The 26,937-nt window shown below is 47.7% G+C and overlaps 1 protein-coding gene across 1 annotated transcript in view; it reads right to left on the reverse strand.

The window, feature by feature from the left end:
* LOC119970875 (polycystic kidney disease protein 1-like 2) overlaps window positions 1-26,937 on the reverse strand; it is a 137,541-nt gene that overhangs the window by 50,684 nt on the left and 59,920 nt on the right. Inside the window, exons 13-19 of the mRNA XM_038805984.1 lie at window positions 22,765-22,872; window positions 22,356-22,584; window positions 20,285-20,460; window positions 13,343-13,573; window positions 3,933-4,034; window positions 2,671-2,849; window positions 783-929 (exon numbers count right to left, since the gene is read on the reverse strand). Coding sequence (XP_038661912.1) covers window positions 783-929; window positions 2,671-2,849; window positions 3,933-4,034; window positions 13,343-13,573; window positions 20,285-20,460; window positions 22,356-22,584; window positions 22,765-22,872 — 1,172 coding nt within the window. The remainder of the gene's footprint in view (window positions 1-782; window positions 930-2,670; window positions 2,850-3,932; window positions 4,035-13,342; window positions 13,574-20,284; window positions 20,461-22,355; window positions 22,585-22,764; window positions 22,873-26,937) is intronic.

Below are 26,937 nucleotides of genomic sequence, written 5' to 3' on the forward strand. Positions count from 1 at the left end.
CTCTGGGGTTTAGGGGCCGAGGGTGGGTACTGCACCTGGCACCCTGGCAGTGTCCCCTGGACTGGCTGGGGACACCGAGGTGGGTACTGAGATAGGCTATGAGGTGGGCTCTGCCAAGGGCCATTGTCCGGGGGGGGGGGGGGGGGGGGTGGGGGGGGGGGGGGGGGTGCCCTCCTCCATTTGGGGAGGTGGCTTTCCCTTATGTGTGGTGGGCAGGGGTGTTAGGGGGTGTTGGAGGGGGTGGGTGGAGAGGGGGAGAATGCCCCCATATACCTGGGGGGGGGGGGGGGTAATGACCCAAAGCCTCTGCGGGGGATCCCTCCATGATTGTGGGGGGTGGGGGGCGGGCAGGAGGTCTTTTTTCCAAATCAGGGCGTCCTTAAAGATGGCACCCTGATCTCTATGGAGACGGTCTTGTCATATTTATCAGGCTCCGATCGGCCAGCGTGACCCTGCAGCCACGCCTCCAGATTCTTTTTTGACAGAGTGTTAGAAAATCTGGCCAGAAAGCTTGGCTGTGTTTCTGGAGACAAACACAACAGTTTTCAGTCAGAACCTGACGCATTGCTATTGTTTTGGAAAATTCCATCCCTGACCTATCATTGAGTTAAAAGCATTATGTTGCCCGCTATAAACTCCAAAATGTAATTGTTCCTGTCTTTGCTACTGTTTCGATACATTTTAATAATTAGTTCAGCCACGCAATGAAAGACGAGAGACCAACGAGTTGTAGATAATGAGAAGCAGGGAAAAATACTAATTTGATGTATTTTATCTATTACTTGAAACTCTTCAGCTCCACGTCAGAGGCTGCAAGGAAGATTTTGTCTGCCATGTTTTCATCCAAGTCGATTGCCAGCCACGAATTGCAGATGAAGTACCATCGCTGGCCCGTTTCAACATCCAGAATAGTCACCCGATTCACAAACCTGCAGATTTAAACAGAGCTGTCGGTCATGAACTGGAGGCGGAAGGCGAGAAGATAACAGTTGTAAAACTGAAGCCTACGGACGCGGCCTAACGGAAATGAAACAGAGTCTTGTGGTGAGCGTGTTTAGCCGGGTGTTTCCCAGTGCTCACAGTGCCAAGAAAGGCCCCACTATCTAACAGGACTGTTTTATTTTGGGGCCTCAGCGGGGAATGTCCCATCGAGGCTACACTTAGTCCCATTTCCTGCACTAAGGTGCTCCGCCCACCAGTACAGGAAAAGATCGGGGCGCCATTTTTAAACAGCATCCTGATCTCGAGACCCCCCTAAATGTGAGACCCGGACCCCCCCTAACGCCCCAACTCACCAATAAGGGGGTCATTGAGCCATCCACACACCACCTAATAAGGGTAGGGCATCCACGGGCTAAGCATCATCTGGGCACCTTGACACTTCCAACCTGATGCCATGGCAGTGCCCCGGCCTGCCTGACAGTGGCACCTGGGCATCCTGGCAGTTCCAGGATGGCATCCAGGTGGCATTAGCTCACTGGGCTAAATCGCTGTCTTTTAAAGCAGACCAAGCAGGCCAGCAGCACGGTTCGATTCCCGTACCAGCCTCCCCGGACAGGCGCCGGAATATGGCGACTAGGGGCTTTTCACAGTAACTTCATTGAAGCCTACTCGTGACAATAAGCGATTTTCAATTCAATTTTTTAATTTCAATTAACAAGATGCCAGGCTGGCAGGGCCAGGGTGGCATCAGGGGTGCCAGTGTACCACCCTGCCCAGAGCCCAGCCACCCAGGGGCCCCCAATCCCCTGGAATACCCCCAAGTGCCATTCTGCCTGGTCCCAGTTTGAGGAGACCTGTGCTAAACGGTGCTCGCCTGGGGTCTCCGAGCGAAGGGATTAGATCCCAATGCCTTGGGTAGATCAGGCGAGTGCATATTAAAGTGAACTAGCTGCTCACTTTAATTTGCCAAGTACGGATCCCGTCCATTGTTGGTAGGATCCAGATCGTGACATCTCACGAGATCCCGTTAGATCCCGCTAGGCGTGACGAGCCGGGTAAATCTCACAAGAGGCCTCTCGTGAGATTAACCGGCCACGTTGCATCCTGAGCCAGGCACGGTATAGCCGATAGATCTCACCCTACATGTATTACACATGAATTATATAGTTTTAATAATGCAGTGCAGAGAAATGCACAATCTTCTGAAATATGCAACTGATAAAAAACATTCAATTAAAAACCAGACAGTTTAGAGGAATTTAATGGCAGCACATTGGACATTTGCACCATAATAATTGCTGTATCATTTCCAGGTTAAATAACATAACTCTATCCAAACCAGGGGCTGGTTTAGCACACTGGGCTAAATCGCTGGCTTTTAAAGCAGACCAAGCAGGCTAGCAGCACGGTTCGATTCCTGTACCAGCCTCCCTGAACAGGAGCCGGAATGTGGTGACTAGGGGCTTTTCACAGTAACTTCATTGAAGCCTACTCGTGACAATAAGCGATTTTCATTTTTCATTTCATTTCATTTTACGGAAATACCAAAATGAAGTTTATAACTATTAATACACTTCAGTTCACATTGTCTTCCTGTGATGACCAGTTCTTCCTCTTTTTTGTAGTTCTTCCAAGTGCTGCCAGTTTAGCTGGCAGGTGTGTTTGCTGAGCCTTTGCTACTAAACTACTCCAGTTTAGGAATAACTAATTACCATATAGAGCACTCACCAAGCAGGGCTGCGTCCTGAATTGTCGTGCCACAGCCTAATGGACTGCAGCTCCCCCAGTGAGAAGAATGTCGTAAGAAGGAATTCATCAACTGCCCCTCTCTCGAAGACAGGTTTCTCCGAGTCAGTCAGGAGATGGGAGTCGCTGTGTCCCTCAGAGCCTCTGAGCACAATTACCACCTGGCTTTCCACAACAAAGAGAAATCAGAAGGCAACAAACACTTCTCTAAATATTCACATACACAAATTGTCTTGCAGGCTTTTGCATTCATATAGTGCCTTTCACATCTCCAGCATGTCCCATGGTGCTTCACAGTTAATGAATTACTTTTGAAGAGTAGCCACTGTTGTAGTGTATTGAAACAATGACTAATTTGTGCACAGCAAGCTCCCATAGAAGACCAATGATCAGCTACCCGGTGGCCTGAGGGATAAATCACCCGGGACACCTGGGGAAAGAGTTGAATAATGCCAAGGGATGTTTTATACCCATCTGAGGCTAGACAGAGGCTTAGATTAACTGACAGACGTCCCCTCCAACACTGCAGCACTCCCTGGCCCTTAAGTGCCAGCTTATTTATATGTGGTTTATACAAAGTTTTAAAATATTGTTACTGGCATAACATGTGAGATTGTGCACAATTTAAGCCACCAAAAATTGTAAATCTTAATTCAATAGTAAATTAACAAGGATACCCAGTTTGTTATTTTGTCGCTGGACAATTCAATTGTAGACAAACTGTTAATTTTCAGATTATCATTTTGGAAGTTTTCAACAATTTCTGTTACTTATTAAGTCTCTCTGAGCACAAAAACAGCACGCTTAGAAACACAAAGCTAAGCCTACTAAACAAGCAAACTGAAGGTTATGGCCAATACAAATAAAATCATAATGATAACGAGGCCAATGACTGCAGTGCGAGCAATGAGAGTCTAACTGAAGGATCAAAATGGAATAATTCAGCTGGAGTAGATGTTACATCGTTTTCATTCATAAAACTGTGAGGCTGCCCAAGGGAAAGAGAAATGATAAAATCCAAGGTTACGTCGGGAAAGGCTGCTTCGCGCAGAATCATTAGACTTAATGATTGGTCACAGGAATTAGGACATCCTGCAATGTGGTAAAATATCCCAGGGTGCGTCACACGACACAAAAAAAGGACTTTGATTTTGTGACTTCACCATTTGATGGTTTAATTTCCAATTAAGTAAATTGCAGGAAGGAAAAATAAAAACAATTCCATTTCGAACACATCATCAAACCTTGGCTGTGGTAGCTGCCCCTTTGCGATGACCAGTTTGAACTCTTATCAGGTAACGATATTGTGCAAGAGGGTCATTATCAAATAGAACTGTGACCTTCACCTTAAGAATAAATGAAAACAGTGTTAGTGAATGAGAAGTAAATAAATAAATAAGAAAATGAAGTTGGAGCTTCCACATCGTAGAAGCGCGGTGGTGACCAATTTCTAGCAGTTTGACATAATCCACACCATATTCCTACCCTAGACCTTTCTCCTTTCAAAAACCCAAATACCCTGATCGGGTGGAAGAGCAAGTGAGGAAGACCAGAAGACATTGATGAGGATGAAATTCCATAACTCACTGTCACAATAGACCTTGAGCTCAGATAGTGTGTGTAATGTAGAGCTTAGGCAAAGGATCTGCATGCGGTTAGACATTGGGCACACGTGGCCTTCAGTCAGGGCAGGGGACCAGAGGGTGAGGTCTCACATGAATTCAGCTTCAGAAGACTGAGAGAAGACTTCGGCGGGGCTTACTGCGAATGCTTGGTTCATTGACAGGCTTTCAGAAAGCCTGCTGTCAATGTCAAGGAGGAGTCCGGTACCAACTTGGCAAAGGGCTTTGCTCAGATCTTCGAGCCTATCCTTTTCAGTATGGTAATGGTTGCCAACTATGCAACCCAGCTATGCTGCAGTGGTTGATGGCCCATGTCTCAGTTTGCATTGCAGCACAAGCAGAAGGCGGCTAATACCTGGAAGCTCAGACCAATGTCATTCAAACTCAGGCCATCCATAGCTGCAGCCACCAGTATTCAAAGAGGCTTTTCTGGTGTCCCACTGCCGAGCAATTTGTGGTTCAGCAGATTACCAAGGTTGTTGTTGCACTGCTTCAGGTGGTAGCAGCTCCATGGATCAGAAACCGGACTTCCTCTCTCAGGGCGACAGCATTTGTCATGCCTCCCGCTGGCACACAGCCAGCCCAGACTGCTGCCGCCCATACCCATAAGGGCAGCCCAAAGCAAGGCCTCCTAGGGCCAGAGATCTTCAAGGTTGCCATGTGATATACCATCAATTGAACGTGAGACGAGTTGCTGGACAAAAGTATGGCTTTAATCAGCTAGATGTTAGCCCTGTGGTCGATACAGTAAATGGACGACTGCCGGGAGTACTGGGTATTGCGGGGTTAACTCAGCCTCTCGACCAATCGGGGGGGCGTCACACGACTGGTCTCAACCAACCGGTCAAGAGGCACATGACCGACCAGGGCCAATAGTAAGCCGGTGTTCTGCACCAATGGCAGGCAGCTATGCTAATCATACCACCACATTCACCCCTTGCGGAGAAAGAAGTCGGGGGGGGGGGGGTGTCAACGAGAGCTGGGGGGGCGGGGGAGAACTGGTGGTATGAGTAGTAATGAGAGAAGGAAAAAAAATGTATTCTTGGCTTCCCACTGGCTCAGACATTTAACAATAGTACATATTGTCCATACAAGGTCCATGGTGGTGTTGAAAGTTAAATGGACTCGATCAGCCTTTTCGTTGCCCGTGACATCCTGGCAGACCGCCGCAGTGGAGTTGGTGATGCTGGTTCAGCCGATGGTGGCGGTTCAGCTGATGTCCTGGACTCCGGGAGCGATGGTCCTTGAACTGTCTCCGTAACAGGGGCTGGTGGTGGAGACGCCATGGATGGGAGAGGGGTAGCCTGGGTGGGGAGCAGGGGGAAAAAGAACAGGGGGGGGTCTGTGGTGAAGGGGGGGGAGGACCGCACGCCGGTGGGTGCCAGGTCCCGGAGGGAGACCGTGTCCTGTCGACTGTCGGGGTACTCCACGTACGCATACTGCGGGTTAGCGTGGAGTAACTGGACTTGTTCCACCAATGGGTCAGACTTGTGCACCCGCACATGCTTCCGGAGCAAGATGGGTCCGGGGGCGGCCAGCCACGTCAGGAGAGGGGATCCGGAGGACAACTTCCTGGGGAAAACAAGAAGGCGTTCATGAGGTGTCTGATTTGTTGTGGTACAGAGGAAGGAGCGGATAGAATGTAGGGCATCGGGGATAACCTCTTGCCATCGGGAAATAGGGAGATCTCTGGACCGGAGGGCCAGTAGTATGGTCTTCCAGATGGTGTCATTCTCCCACTCAACCTGTCCGTTACCCCGGGGGTTATAGCTGGTCGTCCTGCTAGAAGCAATGCCCCTGTTGAGCAGGAATTGATGCAGCTCGTCGCTCATAAAAGAGGACCCCCGATCGCTATGTATGTACGCGGGGTAGCCGAACAGGGAGAAGATGGAGAGGAGGGCCTTAATGACGGTCGATGTGGTCATGTCAGGGCAGGGAATGGTGAAGGGGAAGCGGGTGTATTCATCGATCACCGTCAGGAAGTAAATGTTGCGGTTGCTAGAGGGAAGGGGCCCCTTGAAGTCAATGCTGAGACGTTCGAAGGGGCGGGATGCTTTGATCAGATTCGCGCGCTCGGGGTGGTAGAAGTGCGGTTTGCACTCTGCGCAGATGTGGCAATCGCGGGTTACTGTTCTGACTTCCTCGATGGAGAAAGGCAGGTTGTGGGCTTTTATGAAATGGTGGAAACGGGTCACCCCTGGATGGCAGAGGTCCGCGTGGAGGGGATCTATCTGCGCGCTGGCGCAGGTACCGCGGGATAGGGCATCAGGAGGCTCATTGAGCTTCCCAGGACGATACAAGATATCATAGTTGTACGTGGACAACTCGATCCGCCACCGCAAGATCTTGTCGTTCTTAATCTTGCCCCTCTGTGCATTATCGAACATGAAGGCCACTGACCATTGGTCTGTGAGGAGGGTAAACTTCCTGCCGGCCAAATAGTGCCTCCAATGTCGCACAGCTTCGACTATGGCCTGGGCTTCTTTTTCCACTGAGGCGTGGCGGAGTTCGGAAGCCTGGAGGGTTCTGGAGAAGAAGGCCACGGGTCTGCCCGCTTGGTTCAGGGTGGCCGCCAGAGCTACTTCTGATGCGTCGCTCTCGACCTGGAAGGGGAGGGACTCGTCGATGGCGTGCATTGTGGCCTTTGCGATGTCCGCTTTGATGCGGCTAAAGGCCTGGCAGGCCTCTGACGACGGCGGGAAGGTCGTGGACTGAATGAGGGGACGGGCCTTTTCGGCGTAATTGGGAACCCATTGGGCGTAGTAAGCGAAGAAACCCAGGCAGCGTTTAAGGGATTTGAGGGTATTGGGGAGAGGGAGTTCCATCAGGGGGCGCATGCGTTCGGGGTTGGAGCCTATCACTCCGTTACGCACTACGTAGCCGAGGATGGCTAGACGGTCGGTGCTAAACACGCACTTATCCTTATTGTAAGTTAGGTTAAGGAGTTTCGCGGTTTGGAGGAATTTTCGGAGGTTGATGTCATGATCCTGCTGGTCGTGGCCACAGATGGTGAGGTGGAGGTGGATTGGCCATGCTAAATTGCCCGTAGTGTCCTAATAAAAGTAAGGTTAAGGGGGGGGTTGTTGGGTTACGGGTATAGGGTGGATACGTGGGTTTGAGTAGAGTGATCATGGCTCGGCACAACATTGAGGGCCGAAGGGCCTGTTCTGTGCTGTACTGTTCTATGTTCTATGTTCTATGTTCTATTATCGAGTAATAAGTACTTGTCGACTATTCGGTCCATCTCCCGTTGGAAGACCGAGACCCCATTTGTGACACCGAATGGAACCCTGAGGAAGTGGTAGAGGCGCCCATCAGCCTCGAACGCGGTGTACTTGCAGTCACTCGCGCGGATGGGGAGCTGGTGATAAGTGGACTTGTGGTCCACAGTGGAGAAGACTTTGTATTTCGCAATCTCGTTTACCATGGTGGAAATACGGGGAGAGGATACGTGTCGAGTTGCGTAAACCGGTTGATGGTCTGGCTGTAGTTGATGACCATCCGTTTTTTCTCCCCAGTCCGGACCACCAGCACTTGGGCTCGCCAGGGACTGTTGCTGGCCTCGATGACCCCTTCTTTCAGCAACCTCTGGACCTCAGACCTGATGAAGGTCCGGTCCTGGGTGCTGTACCGTCTGCTTGGGGTCGCGACAGGTTTGCAATCGGGGGTGAGATTAGCAAACAAGGAGGGGGTTCACTTTGTGGGACGCGAGGCTGCAGACAGTGAGGGGGGGTATAGGGCCACCGAATTGGAAGGTCAAGCTCTGCAGGTTGCACTGGAAGTCCAGTCCTAGGAGTGCCGGTGCGTCAGGGAGGATGAAATGAAATGAAAATCGCTTATTGTCATGAGTCAATCAAGTTACTGTGAAAAGCCCCTAGTCGCCACATTCCGGCGCCTGTCCGGGGAGGCTGGTACGGGAATCGAACCGTGCTGCTGGCCTGCTTGGTCTGCTTTAAAAGCCAGCAATTTAGCCGAGTGAGCAAAACCAGCCCCTGATAAGGAGTTTATCATTTTTAAAGACCTTCCCTTGGACCGTGAGGTCCGCGATGCAGCACCCGGTGATGCGGACGGAGTGCGAACCTGAGGCTAACCCGATTTTGTGTTTCACAGGGTGGACAGGGAGCGCGCAGCGTCTTACCGTGTCAGGGTGTACGAAGCTTTCCGTGCTCCCGGAGTTCAGCAGGCAGCCCGTCTCGTGCCCGTTGAGGTGGATTAGCGTCGTCGTCTTGGCGAGCGTGCGTGGACGTGACTGGTCGAGCTGAATGGCCGCGAGCCGTGGAGAAGATCCATCGTCGTAGTCGTCGGCGGCCAAGTAGGTGCTGGCAGAACCTTGCGTGCCAGTCCAGGATGGCGGTGCCCAGGATCCGCACGTGGAGTCGGGGCCCCAAGATGGCGGCGCCCAGGACCCGCACATGGAGTCGGGGCCCCAAGATGGCAGCGCCCAGGACCCGCACCTGGAGTCGGGGCCCCAAGATGGCGGCGCCCAGGACCCGCACCTGGAGTCGGGGCCCCAAGATGGCGGCGCCCAGGACCCGCATGTGGAGTCGGGGCCCCAAGATGGCGGTGCCCAGGACCCGCACCTGGAGTCGGGGCCCCAAGATGGCGGCGCCCAGGACCCGCATGTGGAGTCGGGGCCCCAAGATGGCGGTGCCCAGGACCCGCACGTGGAGTCGGGGCCCCAAGATGGCGGCGCCCAGGTCCCGCACGTGGCGTCCGGGGTCCAAGATGGCGGCGCCCGCAAGACCCTCGTGGTTGCTGGGGGCGGGGTTATCGGTGCCGGCTGGCCAATCGGAGTGGCTGAGAGTGGGGGCAGAGAGGCGCGCAGGCCGGGCGCAGGGGCCCGGGGGCGGGTGGGAGAGATTGGCGCGGTGCGCTGGAAGGGCCCGCAAGGGACCGGAGGAGGAGATCCCCGGTCGCTGCGCGGCACAGCAGCGACCGATTTGGCCTGGCAGACCTCTTACAGAGGGTGGAACGGGCCGGGCAGGCGGGCGAGGGTGTTTGGCGAACCCACAGAAATAGCCGGGGGGCCCCGCGGACTTGTCGGGGCGTCCCGCGGCACAGGCCTGAGGGGGGTCGGGCACGGCGGATGGCGGTGGGGAAGCGTGCCAGGAGGCCCAGGGCGCTGCAGTGCGGCTGGGGACATAGGCGCGGGCGTTTAAGTCGGCGACCTCCAGGGAGGTGGAGAGAGTCTGTGACTCAGTTAGGCTGAGGTCGTCTTTTTCCAGCATCCGCTGGCGGATAGCGGCGGACTGCATCCCAGCCACGTAAGCATCTCTGATCAAAAGTTCCATGTGCTCAGTGGCTGAAACGTGGAGGCAGGTGCAATTCCTCCCCAGGACAGCGAGGGCCCGGTAAAAATCGTCTATGGACTCACCGGGGAGCTGTTGTCTGGTAGCCAGCAGATTATCCCTGGCCGCGTCGTAATCTTTTTCTTCCCCTATCATCGCGTAGGCCGCCATGCCCACGCTGGAATGGAGAATATGAAGCTTCTGTGCCATGGTGGGGGGGCTGCCTGCGGACGCCAGGTAGCCATCGAAACACGCCAGCCAATCTTTGAAGATTTCCGATGCGTTCTGAGTTTGCGGGCTGATGCGGAGGCATTCGGGTTTGATCCGGAGCTCCATCTTCAAATTTCTAGCTGATTAAATTGATGTACCATCAATTGAACGCGAGACGAGTTGCTGAACAAAAGTATGGCTTTAATCAGCTAGATGTTAGCCCTGCGGTCGACTACAGTAAATGGACGACCGCCGGGAGTACTGGGTATTTATACCCTGCCCTGGAGGCGGGGTTAACTCAGCCTCTCGACCAATCTGGGAGCCGTCACATGACTGGTCTCAACCAACCGGTCGAGAGGCACATGACCGACCAGGGCCAATGGTAAGCCGGTGTTCTGCACCAATGGCAGGCAGCTATGCTAATCATACCACCACACCATGCAAGTCCAACACCATTGAAAGCCAGAACCTTCCACCAGACAGTGGAGCATTAGGACGGATAAACTCACACAAAAGACAGGCACTGAGCAAATGCACAAGAGTGGTTTGTTGACACTTGTATGCAATATGAAATAGATTGTTTAGCAAGTTGGTTTAGAACAGGGGTGGGCAAACTTTTCCATGCAAGGGCCACATTCAGAAATTCACAATTCACAAAGGGCCGCATAGTATATTAAGTAAAATAATTACTTCACCCGGTTATGATTCTGGGCGCCTCATATAGAACATAGAACAGTACAGCACAGAACAGGCCCTTCGGCCCTCGACGTTGTGCCGAGCAATGATCACCCTACTCAAGTCAACGTATCCACCCTATACCAGTAAGTAACCCAAAAGCCCCCCCCCCCCCATTAACCTTAAAAAAAAATAAAAAAAAAAAAAAATATTTTTTTTAAAAAAATTTTTTTTTTTTTAATGACTTGGTGGGCCGCAGAAATACCTTTGGCGGGCCGCATGCGGCCCGCGGGCCGTAGTTTGCCCACCCCTGGTTTAGAATGTAGATTCTATGGTGGCTTTCGCTTTTGCATTGTGGCCAAGTGGAAACTGTGATTGTCCGTAAAAGAGGAGAGCTTGTCACTCAGGCGTCACCCTCTAGTCTGCCTTGCTGGCTCAAATGCAGATGGCATAGTTAACTATCACAAAATAAAGGCACCATAACTACTGGCAGGTTACTGATTCACTTCCTGATGCGACCATCAATTCACACGAGACAGAGAGTTGAAGTGAACAGTGGCTCAATCGACTAGAACAGTGCCTGCCTGCGACTGCTCTGCAAGTGAGAGCCGCCTACAGGGCAGCTGCTCTTTATACCTCCCCTCAAGGGGGCGGAGCCAGGAGCGGAGCCCACAAGGGCACCAACATGATACATTCTATGTAGTACAGTACACATGGGCAACAGCGTGATACAATGTAGTACAGTGGTGAATGGTTAGTACAATACGTTCACCACACTGCCTATGGTTGAACACCAACAGGATGTTGAGGGATTGGAATTGCCTCCAGCTGTTGTATATCTCAAAGGTGACATATGGCACTGGCAAAGTGATGTGTGTGCATTCAATGGCACCCTCCACCATGCAATCCTCAATAACCCGGCTGTTCAATTCAACTGCTGCCTGAAAAAGGGAGTGAATAGTTTCCTGATTTCTTGAAATACAGCACTTCAGTGACCTCCCTAATGCTACTGTGGGTGGCTGGGAGAGGTTGCAATCATCTCCAGCTCCAGCCTATAAAGAGTCTGATGTATAAAAAGATCATGGCCATGTTCCGACACAGAGTGCACCCGGTGAACAGTCTTCACTCTGCACTGAGGTTGCAGTTTTGGCTGCAGCAGATGGCGTATTTCAGTGATGATGGTCATAAACAAGCAGAGGCATCTGCCATATGTTTCTTCCAAAGCCTGGGTACCAGAATTGCTTCCAGAACACCCTGTTCAGACATTCTGCTAAGAGTCCTTCTCTCCTTTTCCTCCTCCCTCTTCCAGCAAATTGTCCTAATCTGTGTCGCCTCTGTTTATTCTCATCGTCATTATTGTATTCCAGTGGGGTGCCTCCTACTACACACGTGTCCAGAAGCAGCTAGTTTGTGCCAAAGCCTTGAAGTCAGGACAAAGGCCTTTAGCAACTGCCATACCACTTCCTGTAGACTTTAGAAACATTAAAGAGCTCTAGAAATCACCAGGTACTTCTCCCATTACAATAAGTAGAAAGCAAGCAGCAACTAACCTGAAAATGACTGATCTCTTTAATTACCAGAGGTGACTGGGAGGTTTACCGGGGGGAGGGGGGGGGTGCTTGTTGTCAGTCTTTCCTGCTGCTGAATGCATGTTCAGCTGTGTGCAGCTAAAGGCAGCATCACCTTGCGTGTTAAGTACCAAAATTGCCACCCTGGAGTAAAATCAGAGTAAAAAACTGATTGGCGCCGTGATCTGCCAACTCTGGATACTTCCAATGGACTCTTCCTGTGCGCATGATTATGCCCTCTCCAATACGGCATATTGGGTGGCTAACATCAGCAAGTGTGAATATGCACCACAGGCACTTCTTTGGAGGAAAAATGGCACGAGTAGCATTGAAGCATTGGATGCTAAGGAGTCAGATTTCACAGCCTCTGCCGTTCACTCGATGTTTCTTCAAACTAACAATTGGCAGAATTAGCAGGGTAGAAAAGGCATTTGTTGATGCCAAGGTGTAGAGTGAAAAGCTATTATTATGATTTAGCTTGTCTGTAGACAGACCTCCAAGAGATGGCATAGCAGTGCAACAGCCCTTCCGTAAAGCAGAATCACTGAAGACATGTCTCGGATATGCAGATTATCAAACGTATGTTCGAAGGTGAGGTTTGGTGTCTACTTTCTGTCTCCTCGAGAACTGCTCTTACTCCTTCCCAATGATAATGCTAAAAAGTACCTGCTGCATGTAAGAGCAGCTGGAAAGAAAGGCGGCTGTTAGAGCCAAATAAAATTCAGACAATCACACTATATCAAAAGAACTGACCAATAGTTAATAATAATACCAATAATGCAGTTAAAACAAGAGAATGAATCAGAAAAATGAAATTTATGAAAAATGACATGTGACACTCTCTTAAAGTCAAACACTGGTACAAATTGGCGTGCACAATCCAGCTGAGACTCCAATCCATAAACTTTAAATCTGTCATGAGGCTTGATATGCCCGATATTGCTCTTTTTTTCTGCATTGTCCATTAAGACTTTCTAACCTTCAAACAACCGAGTTTGTAGTTTTCACTCCCAGCTAGTGAAGCCCAACATAGCCTCCTAAAATCAGCTCTCATGTCTCCAGTATAAACATAAATTCAGCTGACGGTTTCCTGCTATAGAACCTTTGCTTGTCCCTCCTGCATTTTCCATTTACAAAGATATTGAATAGCTCTGTTTTAATAATACTTCAACAAAGGAACGTGTGTTTTAAAAATTATGTTAAACTTGTTGGCTTGCTTCTTTGGAAAATATAAACTGGAATAACAGAAATATTGTCTGAGAAAAAAGCAGTGGGTAAACAAAGTCCTCACCTTGGTTAAGTCGCTTCTATCTTTTATTCGAGCCCAAACTAGAACAATAATGTAAACGCCAAAAATAGAGGCGACGAGTGACACCACCGCAGGGTTTTGACTAGTTTGAGCAAACAGTTCCGGTATCTGAGTCAAATCCAGTTTATTGGGCATAACAAAGAAGGTACTGCCAAAAAAGGTTAGATGGCTACAAAGACAATGGCTTTGGTGAGGAGTCGACTGTAATCCAACCTATCAACAAAATAAAGACACAGTGGGTCACACTGAGGAGAACAATTCATAGAAACAGTAAATGCTCCATATACCTAGTTTCTGTCATGTATCAATAATATTTGTACAAGTTGTGACATATTGTGAGTACAATTGGTCCATGTTCTCATTTAGTTAAATGTTACTCTATGTAAAAATAAACAAAATATTGCAATATATTTTATGGCAGGAGTATTGGCTGAATTCTTTCTTAAATTTAGAGTACCCAATTCATTTTTTCCACTTAAGGGGCAATTTAACGTGGCAAATCCACCTAACCTGCACATCTTTGGGTTGTGGGGGTCAAACCCACGCAAACACGGGGAGAATGTGCAAGCTCCACACAGACAGTGGCCCAGAGCCAGGATCGAACCCGGGTCCTCGGCGCCATGAGGCAGCAGTGCGAACCACTGCCCCACCGTGTTGCCCGAGTATTGGCTGAATTGATCAACCAGCAATTCATTCTCAAATGTTCAGTATCTGACATAAGGGGCCGGATTCCCCGGTCTCCAAAATTGCGTTCGCCGATCAGACGGAGAATCCACGTTGGCGCCGAAATCGGGGGCGGCTTCATTTTTGTGAAGCGCCGCCCACCCCCCCCCCCCCCCCCCAGCCCCCACCCCCCAAACGGCATGCTCTAGGAGTACGTCGCACACCGTATGGACGGCCTCAAGACGTTACCTAAGGCCCTCCCCCTGATGCTCCGCCCCCGACGGCCTAAGTTTCCGATGGCATCGGTCACTCACCCTATTTTTTTCCGGGAACTCGGCATGGCGGCAGGGAAAGCTTTGGCAGGGGCTGGGGGCACTGGTGGGGGGTGGTCCGGGAGTGGCAAGCCTGGCTGAAGGGGGACACTATTTGGCAGGCCGGGTCCATGCGCGGCCAGCGCCATGTTGCCCAGTGTGGCCGCTGCAGGTTGCCGCCATGCGCATGCGCGGTCACGGACCCGGCAATTCTCCGGCCATATCGGCGCTAGAGCCGGGTGCTCTACATTGTGTGCCTGCTAGCCCCCAACCAGACGGAGGATCGGTGGCCATTTTGCGCCATTTATGCGGACGTAAAATGCCACCGTTGCCACGCCGGCGTCAGGACATAGTCTCCAAATCGGAGAATCCAGCCCAAGGTTTATGGTGCAATGTAGATAAAGTTTACATTTATTCACCATGAAAAGAATTAAAGGAGATGGTAGATGGAAGGAGTCAATACTTTCTGTAAAAATTATTTCCTCCAGTTAGATAATGTTCCAAACTGCAATTAAATGTTCGAAGACAGAACAAAGAACAATCACAGAGCTGAGTACTTTGTTAACAGAGCTGAGTACTTTGTTAACAGAGCTGAGTACTTTGTTAACAGAGCTGAGTACTTTGTAAACAGAGCAGAGTACTTTGAGCAGGGGTTAAGGAGATATATTTTTTTAAATTCCAGCAGCTTGCTGAGTCTTTTCCTTTAGTCTCTATGCTTGAAAACTGTAAGTTGATATGAGTTTATTTTATTAAATTAGTAACTTGGGAAATTTTTCACTCCCTCTTTTGTCAGTTTTTGTAGAACTAAGAAACAGCAAAGGGCAGAAAACATCGGTAGGAGTCGTTTATAGACCCAATAGTCGTAGCATAGGACAGACATAAAATTAGAAACATATATAATAAGGGTAATACAGTCATCATAGAGGAGCTTAATCATCACTCACTGGCAAACCAAATTTTGAATCATGGTATATCATTGGTTCATGGAACATATAAAGGTAGTTTTCCAGATTAAATATGTTAGTAAACCAACTAGGGAACAGGCTATTCTGGATCTACTATTATTAAATAAGAAAGGGCTAATTAATGACTTTGTAGTAAAGGATTCTCAAAGGAAGTGTGACCATAAAAATATGGAAGTTTATGTTGAGTTTGAAAGTGATTTAGTTAACTCCAAATCTATCTAAATAAAGTAAACTGTGCAGTTATGTGGAGAAAATTGGCTAAGGTAGATTGGGGATGTACATTAAAAATGATATCAGTGGACAAGCAATGGCTTGCATTTAAAGAACTAATACATAATTTGCAACATATATACGTGCCTTTAAGGCACAAAAACTCTACGGAAAAAGCGGATCAGCGATGGCTATTACGAGGAGTTAAAAGTGGTGTTAGATCCAAGACAGGTGTTTAAAGAATAGCAAGCTTGAGAATTGGGAAGATTTTACAATTCAACAAAAGAAGACCAGAAATTGATAAGAAAAGAAAATATGAGAGCAGACAAGCAAGTGACATAAAACCAGATTGCAAAAGTTTCTATAGCTATGTAAATAGGAAGAAATTACTGGAAGTAATCATGAGCAGATTCAGCTCAAATTTTAATGGGGGATAAGAAAGTGGCAGGAACATTGAACTAACCTTTTGCGTTTGTCTTCACTGTCGAAGACATTAGAAAATTCTGTAAATAATGTGGAAAGAAGGGTCTAGCAAGAATGAGGAACTTGAAAAAAATTAATACAAGTGAAGAAATAGAACTGGAAAAATGAATGCAATTAAATAGTGACAAATCACTCAAGCGGATGACTCTTTTCCGAGAGTTTTAAAATAGCCAGCTGCAGAATGGTGAATTGGTTTTGATCGTCCAGAATTCCTTGGCTTGTAGAACATTCCGATTGATTGGAAAATAGAAAATATAACTATGCTATTTGGATAAATAGCAAGAGAGAAGAGGGATTTATACGACAGTTAACCTAACATCAGCGACAGGCCAATTGCTGGAATCTGTTATCAGGAAATGGTAATAAAGCACTGAGAAAATTATAACATGACGAAGCAAAGTCACCGTCAACTTATGAAAGGGAAATCTGTCAGAGATTTTAGAGAAATAAATTCCTGCGAATATGGTGAATAAGGAAGAAACCAATAGATATAGAGCAGAATTTTCCTTTCTTTCTTTGGAAATCTGTTTCAAGCAAGAAAAAAAGGCATGCAGCTCTCCGGCTCTCAGCTGGATTTTCTCACCATATTGTCCAGCACATGGAAGAAAAGAATCCTGGAGGCGTGTCTCACGCCATCATACTGGCAGGGTGGGGCTTGGAAAAGCTGGCATTGTTCGGTCTCCAGAGATCAGGGCAGCCTCTTTAAAGGGCACCCTAATCTCTGGTTAAAAAAAGAGAGGAAACCCCCCCATGCATATGGAGACCAGACCCCTGACCCTCACACCCCCTCCCCCTCACAAAGGCAATCTCGCCCCCCCACCCCACCACAGAGTCCCCCCCCCCCCCCCAATATCAGACACAGGGATTCCCCCCCCCCCCCCAGTACATTGGGACCTCCCCCCAAACAGACACAGGGAACCCACCCCCCTATGGAGCTACCCAGTAGGGCCCCTCCGGCACTGCCCATTGGCACTTCACCTAACATGGCCAGGGGTCATGCCAGGGTATTGCCCAGGCATATCCCCCTCTGTCTGGGCGCCATACTTACCTGTACACCCCCTGCGGGGTGCCTCCGCTTGGTTCATCTTATAAAACCTGTCAACGTGATGCGGCAAAGCAGGAAATCCCAATATGAGGGGATCAATACAGTGGGGAAACTCAATGATAACATTTAAGTGTATTTAAATGAGATTCCAACCTTCCTGGGTGGTAACCTTGTTATTTCAATGACAGGGAGTGGGGACGATCCCGCCGATGAGAATCTCGCTTTTGACATCTGGCAGGATTTTGTGCCCACGTCGCTGTTTGCGCCCGTGCTCGCCGCCATTGTGTTTGGATTTCCAACATATTCAATAAAGTATCATAAAAGCATAGACCAATAGAATCCCTACAACGCAGAAGGAGGCCATTCGGCCCATCGCGTCTGCACCGACCCTCTGAAAGAGCACCCTACCTAGGCCCACTACCCGCCCTATCCCCATAACCCCACCTAACCTGCACATCCCTGGACACTAAGGGACAATTTTATCATGGCCAATCCACCTGATCTGCATATTTTTGGACAATGGGAGGAAACCTGAGCACCCGGAGGAAACCTATGCAAACAAGGGAGAAAGTGCAAATTCCACACAGACAGTGACCTGAGGTTGGAATTGAACCTGGGTCCTTGGCGCTGTGAGGCAGCAGTGCTGACCGCTGTGCTACTGTGCTGCCCTCATGTGAGTTTATTACTTAACATTAGGACCCATGGTTTGGGGGTAATATGTTAGCATGGATTTCAGCTTGGTTAACAGACAGAAAACAGAGGAAGAGTTAAGGGGTAATGTGGCGCTAACAATTATACTCAAAGACGAGAGACAAGTACAATAGAGGCTGTATTGCTGTGTGATGCTATTCCTCCGGCTGCAACTGAAGACTAGAGTCTGAGTGACTCACACGCATATTTATACACAAGCTCCCTGTGGGCGGAGCTAGCTGGCAGGGGCTTACCGGAGGAACCTGTATTACAGGTACAGGCATACATCCCCCTACTGCAAGTATGCATATATACAGTGGTTATCACCACAGGTAATTGCAGGTTGGCTGCTGTAGCGAGTGGTGTACCACAAGGATCAATACTTGGGCTTCACCCTTTTAATGAATGTCTTAGATGAGGGTACCGAGTATAGCATATCCAAGTTTGCTGATGATACAAAATTAAACGAGAAAATGAGCTGTGAGCAGGATACAAAGAAGCTGCACAGGAATATAACCCGTTGGGTGAATGAGCAAGAACATGACAAGAGATGGAGTACAATCTGGTGGAGTATTAAGTTATTTGGTAGGAAAAATATAAAAAGCAGAAATTTTGGAATGGTGGGAGTCTGGGAATTACTTGGATTCAGAGGGACCTGGGTGTCATGTATCATGGGAATTGTTATAGGCCAGGATTTAGAAACTCCAACGTATATTATGAAGTCCACCTGACCTACAACCTTTATGTTGAATTTGGCTAGGATGAGCACACAAGCCTTCCCTTCAGGTGTGATTCAACAGTCTTCCCAGACACTTCAATCAAAACAAGCTTTGTTCTAAGAACTTAGTTAACATATATATATACACACACACACACACAGCAAGAATTATTATCAATTACAAACATAAAGAGTCCCAGGTTCGATTCCCCGCTGGGTCACTGTCTGTGCGGAGTCTGCACGTTCTCCCCGTGTCTGCATGGGTTTCCTCCGGGTACTCCGGTTTCCTCCCACAGTCCAAAGATGTGCAGGTTAGGTGGATTGGCCATGCTAAACTGTCCTTAGTGTCCAAAAGATTTAGGAGGGCTTATTGGGTTATGGGGGATAGGGTGGAATGAGCACTTTAGTGGGTCAGCGCAGACTCGATGGGCTGAATGGCCTGCTTCTGCACTGTATGCTCTATGTTCTATAAATACACTACACAGCTACAGTAATCTATGTATAACACTTAATGAATCCTCCCTTTACTGTTCCAATTCAAAAACAAAGTCCAATAAACCAAAAAAAAAACTTTCAAGGGCATGGCCCAGAACTCTGCATTCTCACTTGAATGAGACTGACTTTTCCTGAGATTCTGATCCCGTCTCACCAGCAGATTTAACTCCTTCCGGAAAAGCAAACTATATCTTTCAAGTTACCAAAGCAGGTAGCTATAATCAATGTTTCTTTTTACTGGAACAACTCTTTAAACTGGAAACAGAAAGACAGGAAAAAACACTTCTTCCTCCCTCTTGAGCCCACAGCAGTCAAACTGAAAATGGAACTGAAAAAACTCACAGCCAGAGCTCAGCTCCACCCACAAAATGACATCACTGAAGCCATGTGATAAGATGAAAACCTTTCTTAAAGGGGCACTCCCATGACACAATAGGTACTTAGGGAATTAATGGGATCATACAGGAAGATGGAATTGAGTTAGCAGGTCAGCAATGATCTTGTTTAACGGTGGAGCAGTCAAAGGGCTAAAAGGCCCATTCCTATTTCTGATGTTTCTTTGACAGGAGATGAGCCCATTTTAATTGGGGTGCAGTGGTAGCATTCCTACCTCTGGGCCAGGAGCTCTGGGTTCAAGTCCCCAACACCGTTGCTGACCACAGGAATGCTGGTCATGCGGCCCAATATGCTGACAATCAGCCTGCAAATCCTCCCACCACTTCTCCTACTGCTCCGCAAAGGGAAAAGGAAAGTGTGTGTGAAGATACGTTTAAAAACAAATCTCCCTGTACCTCCACACACCCACTAGGAAGTAAAACACTGATACCCTTGGCAAGACTCAACAAGTAGTTCCAGTGAGAATTCTGCAAATAAATTTCCAGACGTCCTTGACACCAATCCGAAGACAGGTAACTTGACAAAAGTCAATACCAGCTAAATGCATCTGTGCTCCAAAGCCATCGCGGTAAAGGAGTAAAATAGCCAATATTGTTAGGTATTGATAAATTACAAATATTTTCCCTCTTATTGACAATCATACTCAGTTCTAATTCCTATTCCCATCAAAACACTTTTACTTTTGATGTTCAAAAAATAATCAATTCGGGCCAGAGACACAATTACCAGAATTTGCCTTTCAGACATTAATGGTTTCAATTTGCCAGAAGTTCTCCTACTCAGTGTGAAATCAACTCTGTGATGGAGGATTGAACTTTGACACTGCAATATTCCAGCACCCGTTCCTTCAACCTCCCACAGTGACACACTCACCTTCTGCGTACTTCATGGAGAGGTTCTTATTATTAGGAGCTGTTATAGGTAAATCGTTAAACAAAGAAAACTTACCTGACATTGATTGGAGGACCATTTATATCCTGTCCAGAACAAACATTGTGTTGTAAAGGCACTGATATTGAAAATAACGCCTGCCCGTGATGTACTTGATGGAGTGACCATCACGTAGTAAATTCCCTCTCCATGCTTTAGCATGCTTGGAGTCAGAATCCAGGTATATATGCGATCTAATTAAATAAAAAAACATCTGTTACCTACACAATAGGAAAAAGAGGCAAAATTAGAAGGCATGGTGGGAGCCTAAAGCCCCTGCCTCGGCAACCTGTGGGACCCCTACTGCATTTTATGGCCGTCTGGTAACTAAATAATTGTCACAGGGGCTCCTGTCCCTTGAAAGGATGGGCACTGCCCCCAATCGGACACCCCTTCCAAGGTCACAGGGAGGTCATAAAGGAGCATCAGGTCATCTCCCCACACAGCAGAGAAACCCCCCCCCCCCCCCCCCCCCCCCCGCCACTGGTATAATACCAGCAGCATAGTAAGAGGCCCTTATTTGGCTACTTTAGTGGCTGAAACAACTCCGGGTGGGTGGGGTGACCTTGACCTTCCCAATACTGATAAAATGCCCTGGTATAATAATCTTTATTATTGTCACAAGTAGGCTTACATTAACACTGCAATGAAGTTACTGTGAAAATCTCCTAGTTGCCACACTCCGACACCTGTTCGGGTACACAGAGTGAGATTTCCGAATGTCCAATTTACCTAACAGCATGTCTTTCAGGACTTGTGGGAGGAAACCAGATCGCCGGGAGGAAACCCACACACAAGAGGAAACCCTATTTTTTACACAGAGGGTAGTGGGTGCCTGGATCTCGCTGCCGGAGGAGGTGGTGGAAGCAGGGACGATAGTGACGTTTAAGGGGCATCTTGACAAATACATGAATAGGATGGGAATAGGGGAGAAGTGTAGAAGATTTTAGTTTAGACGGGCAGCATGGTCGGCACAGGCTTGGAGGGCCGAAGGGCCTGTTCCTGTGCTGTACTTTTCTTTGTTCTTTGTTCTGGCGGGCACATGCAGACTCCACACAGACAGTGACCCAAGCCGGTAATCAAAACCGGGTCCCTGGTGCTGTGAAGCAACAGTGCTAACCACTGTGCTATCGTGCCACCCATACCGTGCCATGATGGCAGGAAGATGGTAAGCAGGTCCCTTGCCATTTTAAGGACACCCCTCCTGCCTCCCATTGCTTCCTGGAGGACTGCTAAAACCCAGCCCCCAGTAATAACATACCAGACCCTAAACTGTTCATGGCAGTGTCAAATACATTTGGATCACTGTAACGAACATGCTTGTGTCTTTTAAGAGCAGTAATTGTTCAAAGCAGTAAAAATAGGTATTTGCTGAAACGGTCAAATTTAACCATTTTTACATTTGAGTTGAATATTGCCAACTGCTAAAGAGTCGGTTAGTATTAAAAGGTAGATTTGAATCATATATTGTGAACGGATAATCCTGGGTATAATAATTGCTTTTGCTGAACACGTGCTATCTAAATCATAGTTTGATGTAATATTTCAGGATCTTACTGAATGATATAAAAATGTAGGATTTCCCATCCTTCCCTTGCTGACACTCAGTGACACTGGAGAAGATGAATATTGAAGATAACAATGGAAGGTGAGGAATGTAAATTGGTTCGGTACCGCTGTTGTCCTTAGGGTACGTTTACACCTCTGTAATTTCCTCTCAGATCTAATATTGGATTATTGAAATTCTATTGAAATATGTGAAAGGTATTATCAGGTGCTTTTTTCATTGTTTGTGGTAAAACTACACTAGACTCCAGCTCTGCCTCATGGTCCTGTTCTCTTTTAACTATTCTGGAGAATATGCAAATCCCAAGTTGGTTGCAAATTGAAATTTGTACAAAAATAATTAGTGGCTTCATTCCGAGCTGTAAACAATTCTCTGATTCTGTGACAAATGACCATTTAGCAAGTGATGAGGTGTCATAAGAACATATAGCTATTATATGTTGAAAGACAAAATTCCCAGGAGTTAACAATGTCAGGTTTTATAATAACATGAGTGAATGGGTAAGCGAGCAAGTCAATTTACCTCCATTGGCATTTAGAATGGGAAGCACAGTGTGAAGCTGAAACCTTGCCTCACTCGGTACGTACTGGAAGCCAAGGAACAGCTGTAGTGAGGAATTCTCTTGTGAATTTATATGAATTACCACAGTATCCTCATCCGAAGTGACATTGAGATCCACGCTCAAGCGATTTCCAGATGACCTGTATTCTTTCACGAATGTTTTGCTTACATTACCCCTGAAAAGGTCAATCTAAAAAGAAAAGAGTGACAATCTGAATGATTTATCATAATTCATGAGATTTTAAGGACTGACTACTTCTAACAATTGGAGCTTAAACTATTCTCTCCACTTCAGTTCCATTAATGCTAACCCAAATTTTATCGAAACCTCTCATAATTTTTTTAATGGCCATTAAACACAGCCATTTACCTTTTTTTCCAAGGAAAATAGTCTGAGAAATTCAAGACTCTCCTCATTACTGTCTGCTCTCATTGCTGGTATTGCCTGGTAAACTGTGCTGTCCATGTATTTAATATCCTTACAATAAAGAGATCCCCAAAGTGATACACAGTATTCGAACTGTGAGATAACTGGTTCTCGTGCAAATTAACCCCAAATGCTTTTAGGCTTCGATGCTCATGCTTTTGAGGAACTATTCAGTTGCATCCGTAGGTCTTTCCATTTTACCCACACGCTACAGTTTATTTCTGTTATGCCCATATTCCTTGGTTTCCTCTTAAAATGCAATAACTCACACATCTCTATATTAAAGTACTTATGCTGCCTACCTACTCATTTCACTAACTTATCAAGTGTTTCTGAAGCCTTTTAGAACATAGAACATAGAACAGTACAGCACAGAACAGGCCCTTCAGCCCTCGATGTTGTGCCGAGCAATGATCACCCTACTCAAACCCACGTATCCACCCTAAATCCGTAACTCAACACCCCCCCCCCCCCCCCCCCCCCCCAACCTTACTTTTTAGGACACTACGGGCAATTTATCATGGCCAATCCACCTAACCCGCACATCTTTGGACTGTGGGAGGAAACCGGAGCACCCGGAGGAAACCCACGCACACACGGGGAGGACGTGCAGACTCCGCACAGACAGTGACCCAGCCGGGAATCGAACCTGGGACCCTGGAGCTGTGAAGCATTTATGCTAACCACCGTGCTACCGTGCTGCCCTTTTACAGTCCTTCCAGCTGTTTGACAAAACTTCTCCTTTTGTATTGCCAGCCAGTTTTTGATATTGTGCTCACTGTATCCAAATCTAAACATTCTACACACACCAAGAACAGAAATGGAAGCAGGATTAATCCATGTGGTTTATTATTTCTAACCCAGCGCCAAACCAAGCAACTCCCTCCTAAAGGAGCTCTCGTGATATGTACAATATATCCTCTCAAAACTGAGTGGTTTAGGAGTCAACTACAAACTTTCACTGCGACTCAGAGACACAAGGGCTTCGAAGGGAAGATCCAGCGTTACCACCGAGTCTAGTTAGAATCAGTGAGGTGGCACAAACGCAATATTACATGGCTGATATAGCACATGATGCAAGGGGCACTTTATGAAGAACCATATCAGATAGAGACTAGCTACAACCAACATTATGCCATCAACCACATCTACAGATCCATCCATTTACCTGTCAAAAGCAAAGAAGAGCTGGTTCCAGGAGCTCACTGAAGAACTATACCATCAGTTACAAAAATAGCTGCTTTAAAACCTGTATAATATTGGTGATAGCGCTATTTGAGGCAATCAACTTTACCTTTTCCCTCTACATTTCTGAGCTGTACCTTCTTTCTGGGCTATCATGGAAATCATGCACATTACCACCCTGCTGTGTAGTCATGTTTGTTCCTTGTTGGAACAAGGGCACATTATGAGGTCGATCACGTGATCTACTGATGACATCGGCAGTTTGGGCGGACTAACAGTCAGTCTGTTCTAGCAGCCTGTGTGAAAACACCCTTTCAATAAAGCTCTTGTTTGTTTGTACCATTGTGGTCTGCAAGCCTATCCTTTAAAAAAAACATAAAGAAAACTGATGTTGAGGCAGTCGGAACCACATTGGCAAGACTGCCCGAGAACTAAAAAACAACAGAAAAAATTGTTGATCTGTGCAGACATCGAAAAGGATTCAGAAGCTAAAAGCTTTGCTACACCAAAGCTGGCGATGGAGGGGTGCCAAATATTGTCAGCAGCCATCGTAGGAACTGAAATTTAAACACATATATCAGTGAAAACAGCATCAAAAGAAGCTTGCCACGTGCTCTGCCTGGAAAAATCTGGAACAGTGCTCCCTCTACTGTGAGCAGCAAGTAAAGTAACAAATTCCCTGCAAATTCATTGAGAAATAGGGGAGTTTTTCAACACCCTTTGCAAAACTCAGAACGGAACAGGCTGAGTTCAGGATTACCTTGATTGAAAGGAAAAAAAAGAAGCGAGGTAGTGCTAAATATTTTGTGGAACACTTGTGCTTGCACAAGTGATAGAATCTACCTTTTTAGTATATAACAAGTTTAAAGGAATAAATGACCCAGGATTTAAAACGGTTTCTTTGTTAAAAAATCCACATTTCATGCATGACAGTAAAACCGCTGAATCCCACGGGAAACATCAAGATAATGAAGCCAGACACACCAAGGACTCATTTTGCTAATTTAAAGTTTCTGGGCTATATTCCCAGAAACTGTTTTCATGACAACAGATAAGGCTCATGAGAAAGACGTATTTCAATCACCCTATATTAAAATTTGATGGACAGACATCTCAATCGAATTGAATCAACTGTAATAATTTTAACCCAATCACAGCCAGAAAGGGGGATGGCATTGGTGATAACAATAATCTTAAGAAGTACGGCCGGTTTTGAACAATTCGTTCCGGAATCACTTTACTTCATTTCTGAAGCGACTTTCTGCACTTTCACTTTGAACCGCCAATTTGTTTATTTTCAACTTTTCTGCATTGTGTATTCAATGAGGAGAAATTATCAAGAGCTGTGATTTGTATTGAATTTAACTCAGTACTCTCTATTTGCTTGGCAAAGCAAACTTTAAAAAACTCTGGGCGGGATTCTCCCAGCCCTGGGACGGGCCGGAGCATCCCCATGAACAGGCCACGCCGCCCCGACGCCGGCACGCGATTCTCTGCAGAGCGGAGAGTCGGCGCCAACGTGGTTGGCGAGGCGCCTGTCGCGGGCAGCTCTACTCAGCTGGCCTGCCGATTCTCAGACCCGGATGGGCCGAGCGGCCGTAAGAAAAGAACCGAATCCCGCCGGTGCCATTCTAACCTGCTCTGGGCCAGCGGGACCTCAGCGTGGAAGGGTCGGGTGGCGGCCTGTGAGGGGGAGGGGGGGTCCGACCCCAGGGAGGGCCTCCGATGTTGGCTGGCCCGCGATTGGGGCCCACCGATCGGCGGGCCGGCCTCTCTGGCTGGGGGCCTCCTTTCCTATGCATCGGCCCATGTAGTCCTGTGCCATTTTGCGTCGGGGCCGGCGCATTGAAGGAGGCCACTGCGCATGCGCATGTTGGTGCCGGCTCATGTGCTCGTTGGGACTAAGGCAAATGCGCACGTGCGTTCCCGTGGTGCACAGTTCGCGCCGGGATCAGCAGCTGGAGCGACGCGAACCGCTCTAGTGCCGTGCTGTTGGGCCAGAATTAGTCCTGGGAGCGGCCCGTTCACGCCTTCGTAAAATGTGACGCCGTTTACAACGCCGTGGACACTCTGCCACGGGATTGGAGAATCCCGCCTATTGTATTTGCAAGAAAACTGACTTGATCAAGAGACATCTGAACTAGAACATAGAACATAGAAAAATACAGCACAGAACAGGCCCTTTGGCCCACGATGTTGTGCCGAATTTTGTCCTAGATTAAGAACAAATTAATCTACACCCCATGATTCTACTACAATCCATGTACCTCTCCAATAGCCGCTTGAAGGACCCTAATGTTTCCGACTCAACTACTTCCACGGGAGTGCATTCCATGCCCCCACTACTCTCTGGGTAAAGAACCTACCTCTGACATCCCCCCTATATCTTCCACAATTCACCTTTAATTTATGTCCCCTTGTAATGGTTTGTTCCACCCGGGCAAAAACTGTCTACTCTATCTATTCCCCTGATCATCTTATAAACCTCTATCAAGTCACCCCTCATCCTTCTCCGTTCTAATGAGAAAAGGCCGCGCACCCTCAACCTTTCCTTGTAAGACCTACTCTCCATTCTAGGCAACATCCTGGTAAATCTCCTTTGCACCTTTTCCAAAGCTTCCATATCCTTCCTAGAATGAGGCAACCAGAACTGCACACAGTACTCCAAATGTGGCCTTACCAAGGTTTTGTACAGCTGCATCATCACCTCACGGTTCTTAAATTCAATGCCTCTGCTAATGAACGCTAGCACACCATAGGCCTTCTTCACAGCTCTATCCACTTGAGTGGCAACTTTCAAAGATCAATGAACAGAGACCCCAAGATCTCTCTGCTCCTCCACATTGCCAAGAACCCTACCGTTAACCCTGTATTCCGCATTCATATTTGTCCTTCCAAAATGGACAACCTCACACTTGTCAGGGTTAAACT

The sequence above is a fragment of the Scyliorhinus canicula genome, chromosome 9, assembly GCF_902713615.1.
Source record: "Scyliorhinus canicula chromosome 9, sScyCan1.1, whole genome shotgun sequence".
Lineage (NCBI taxonomy): Eukaryota > Metazoa > Chordata > Chondrichthyes > Carcharhiniformes > Scyliorhinidae > Scyliorhinus > Scyliorhinus canicula.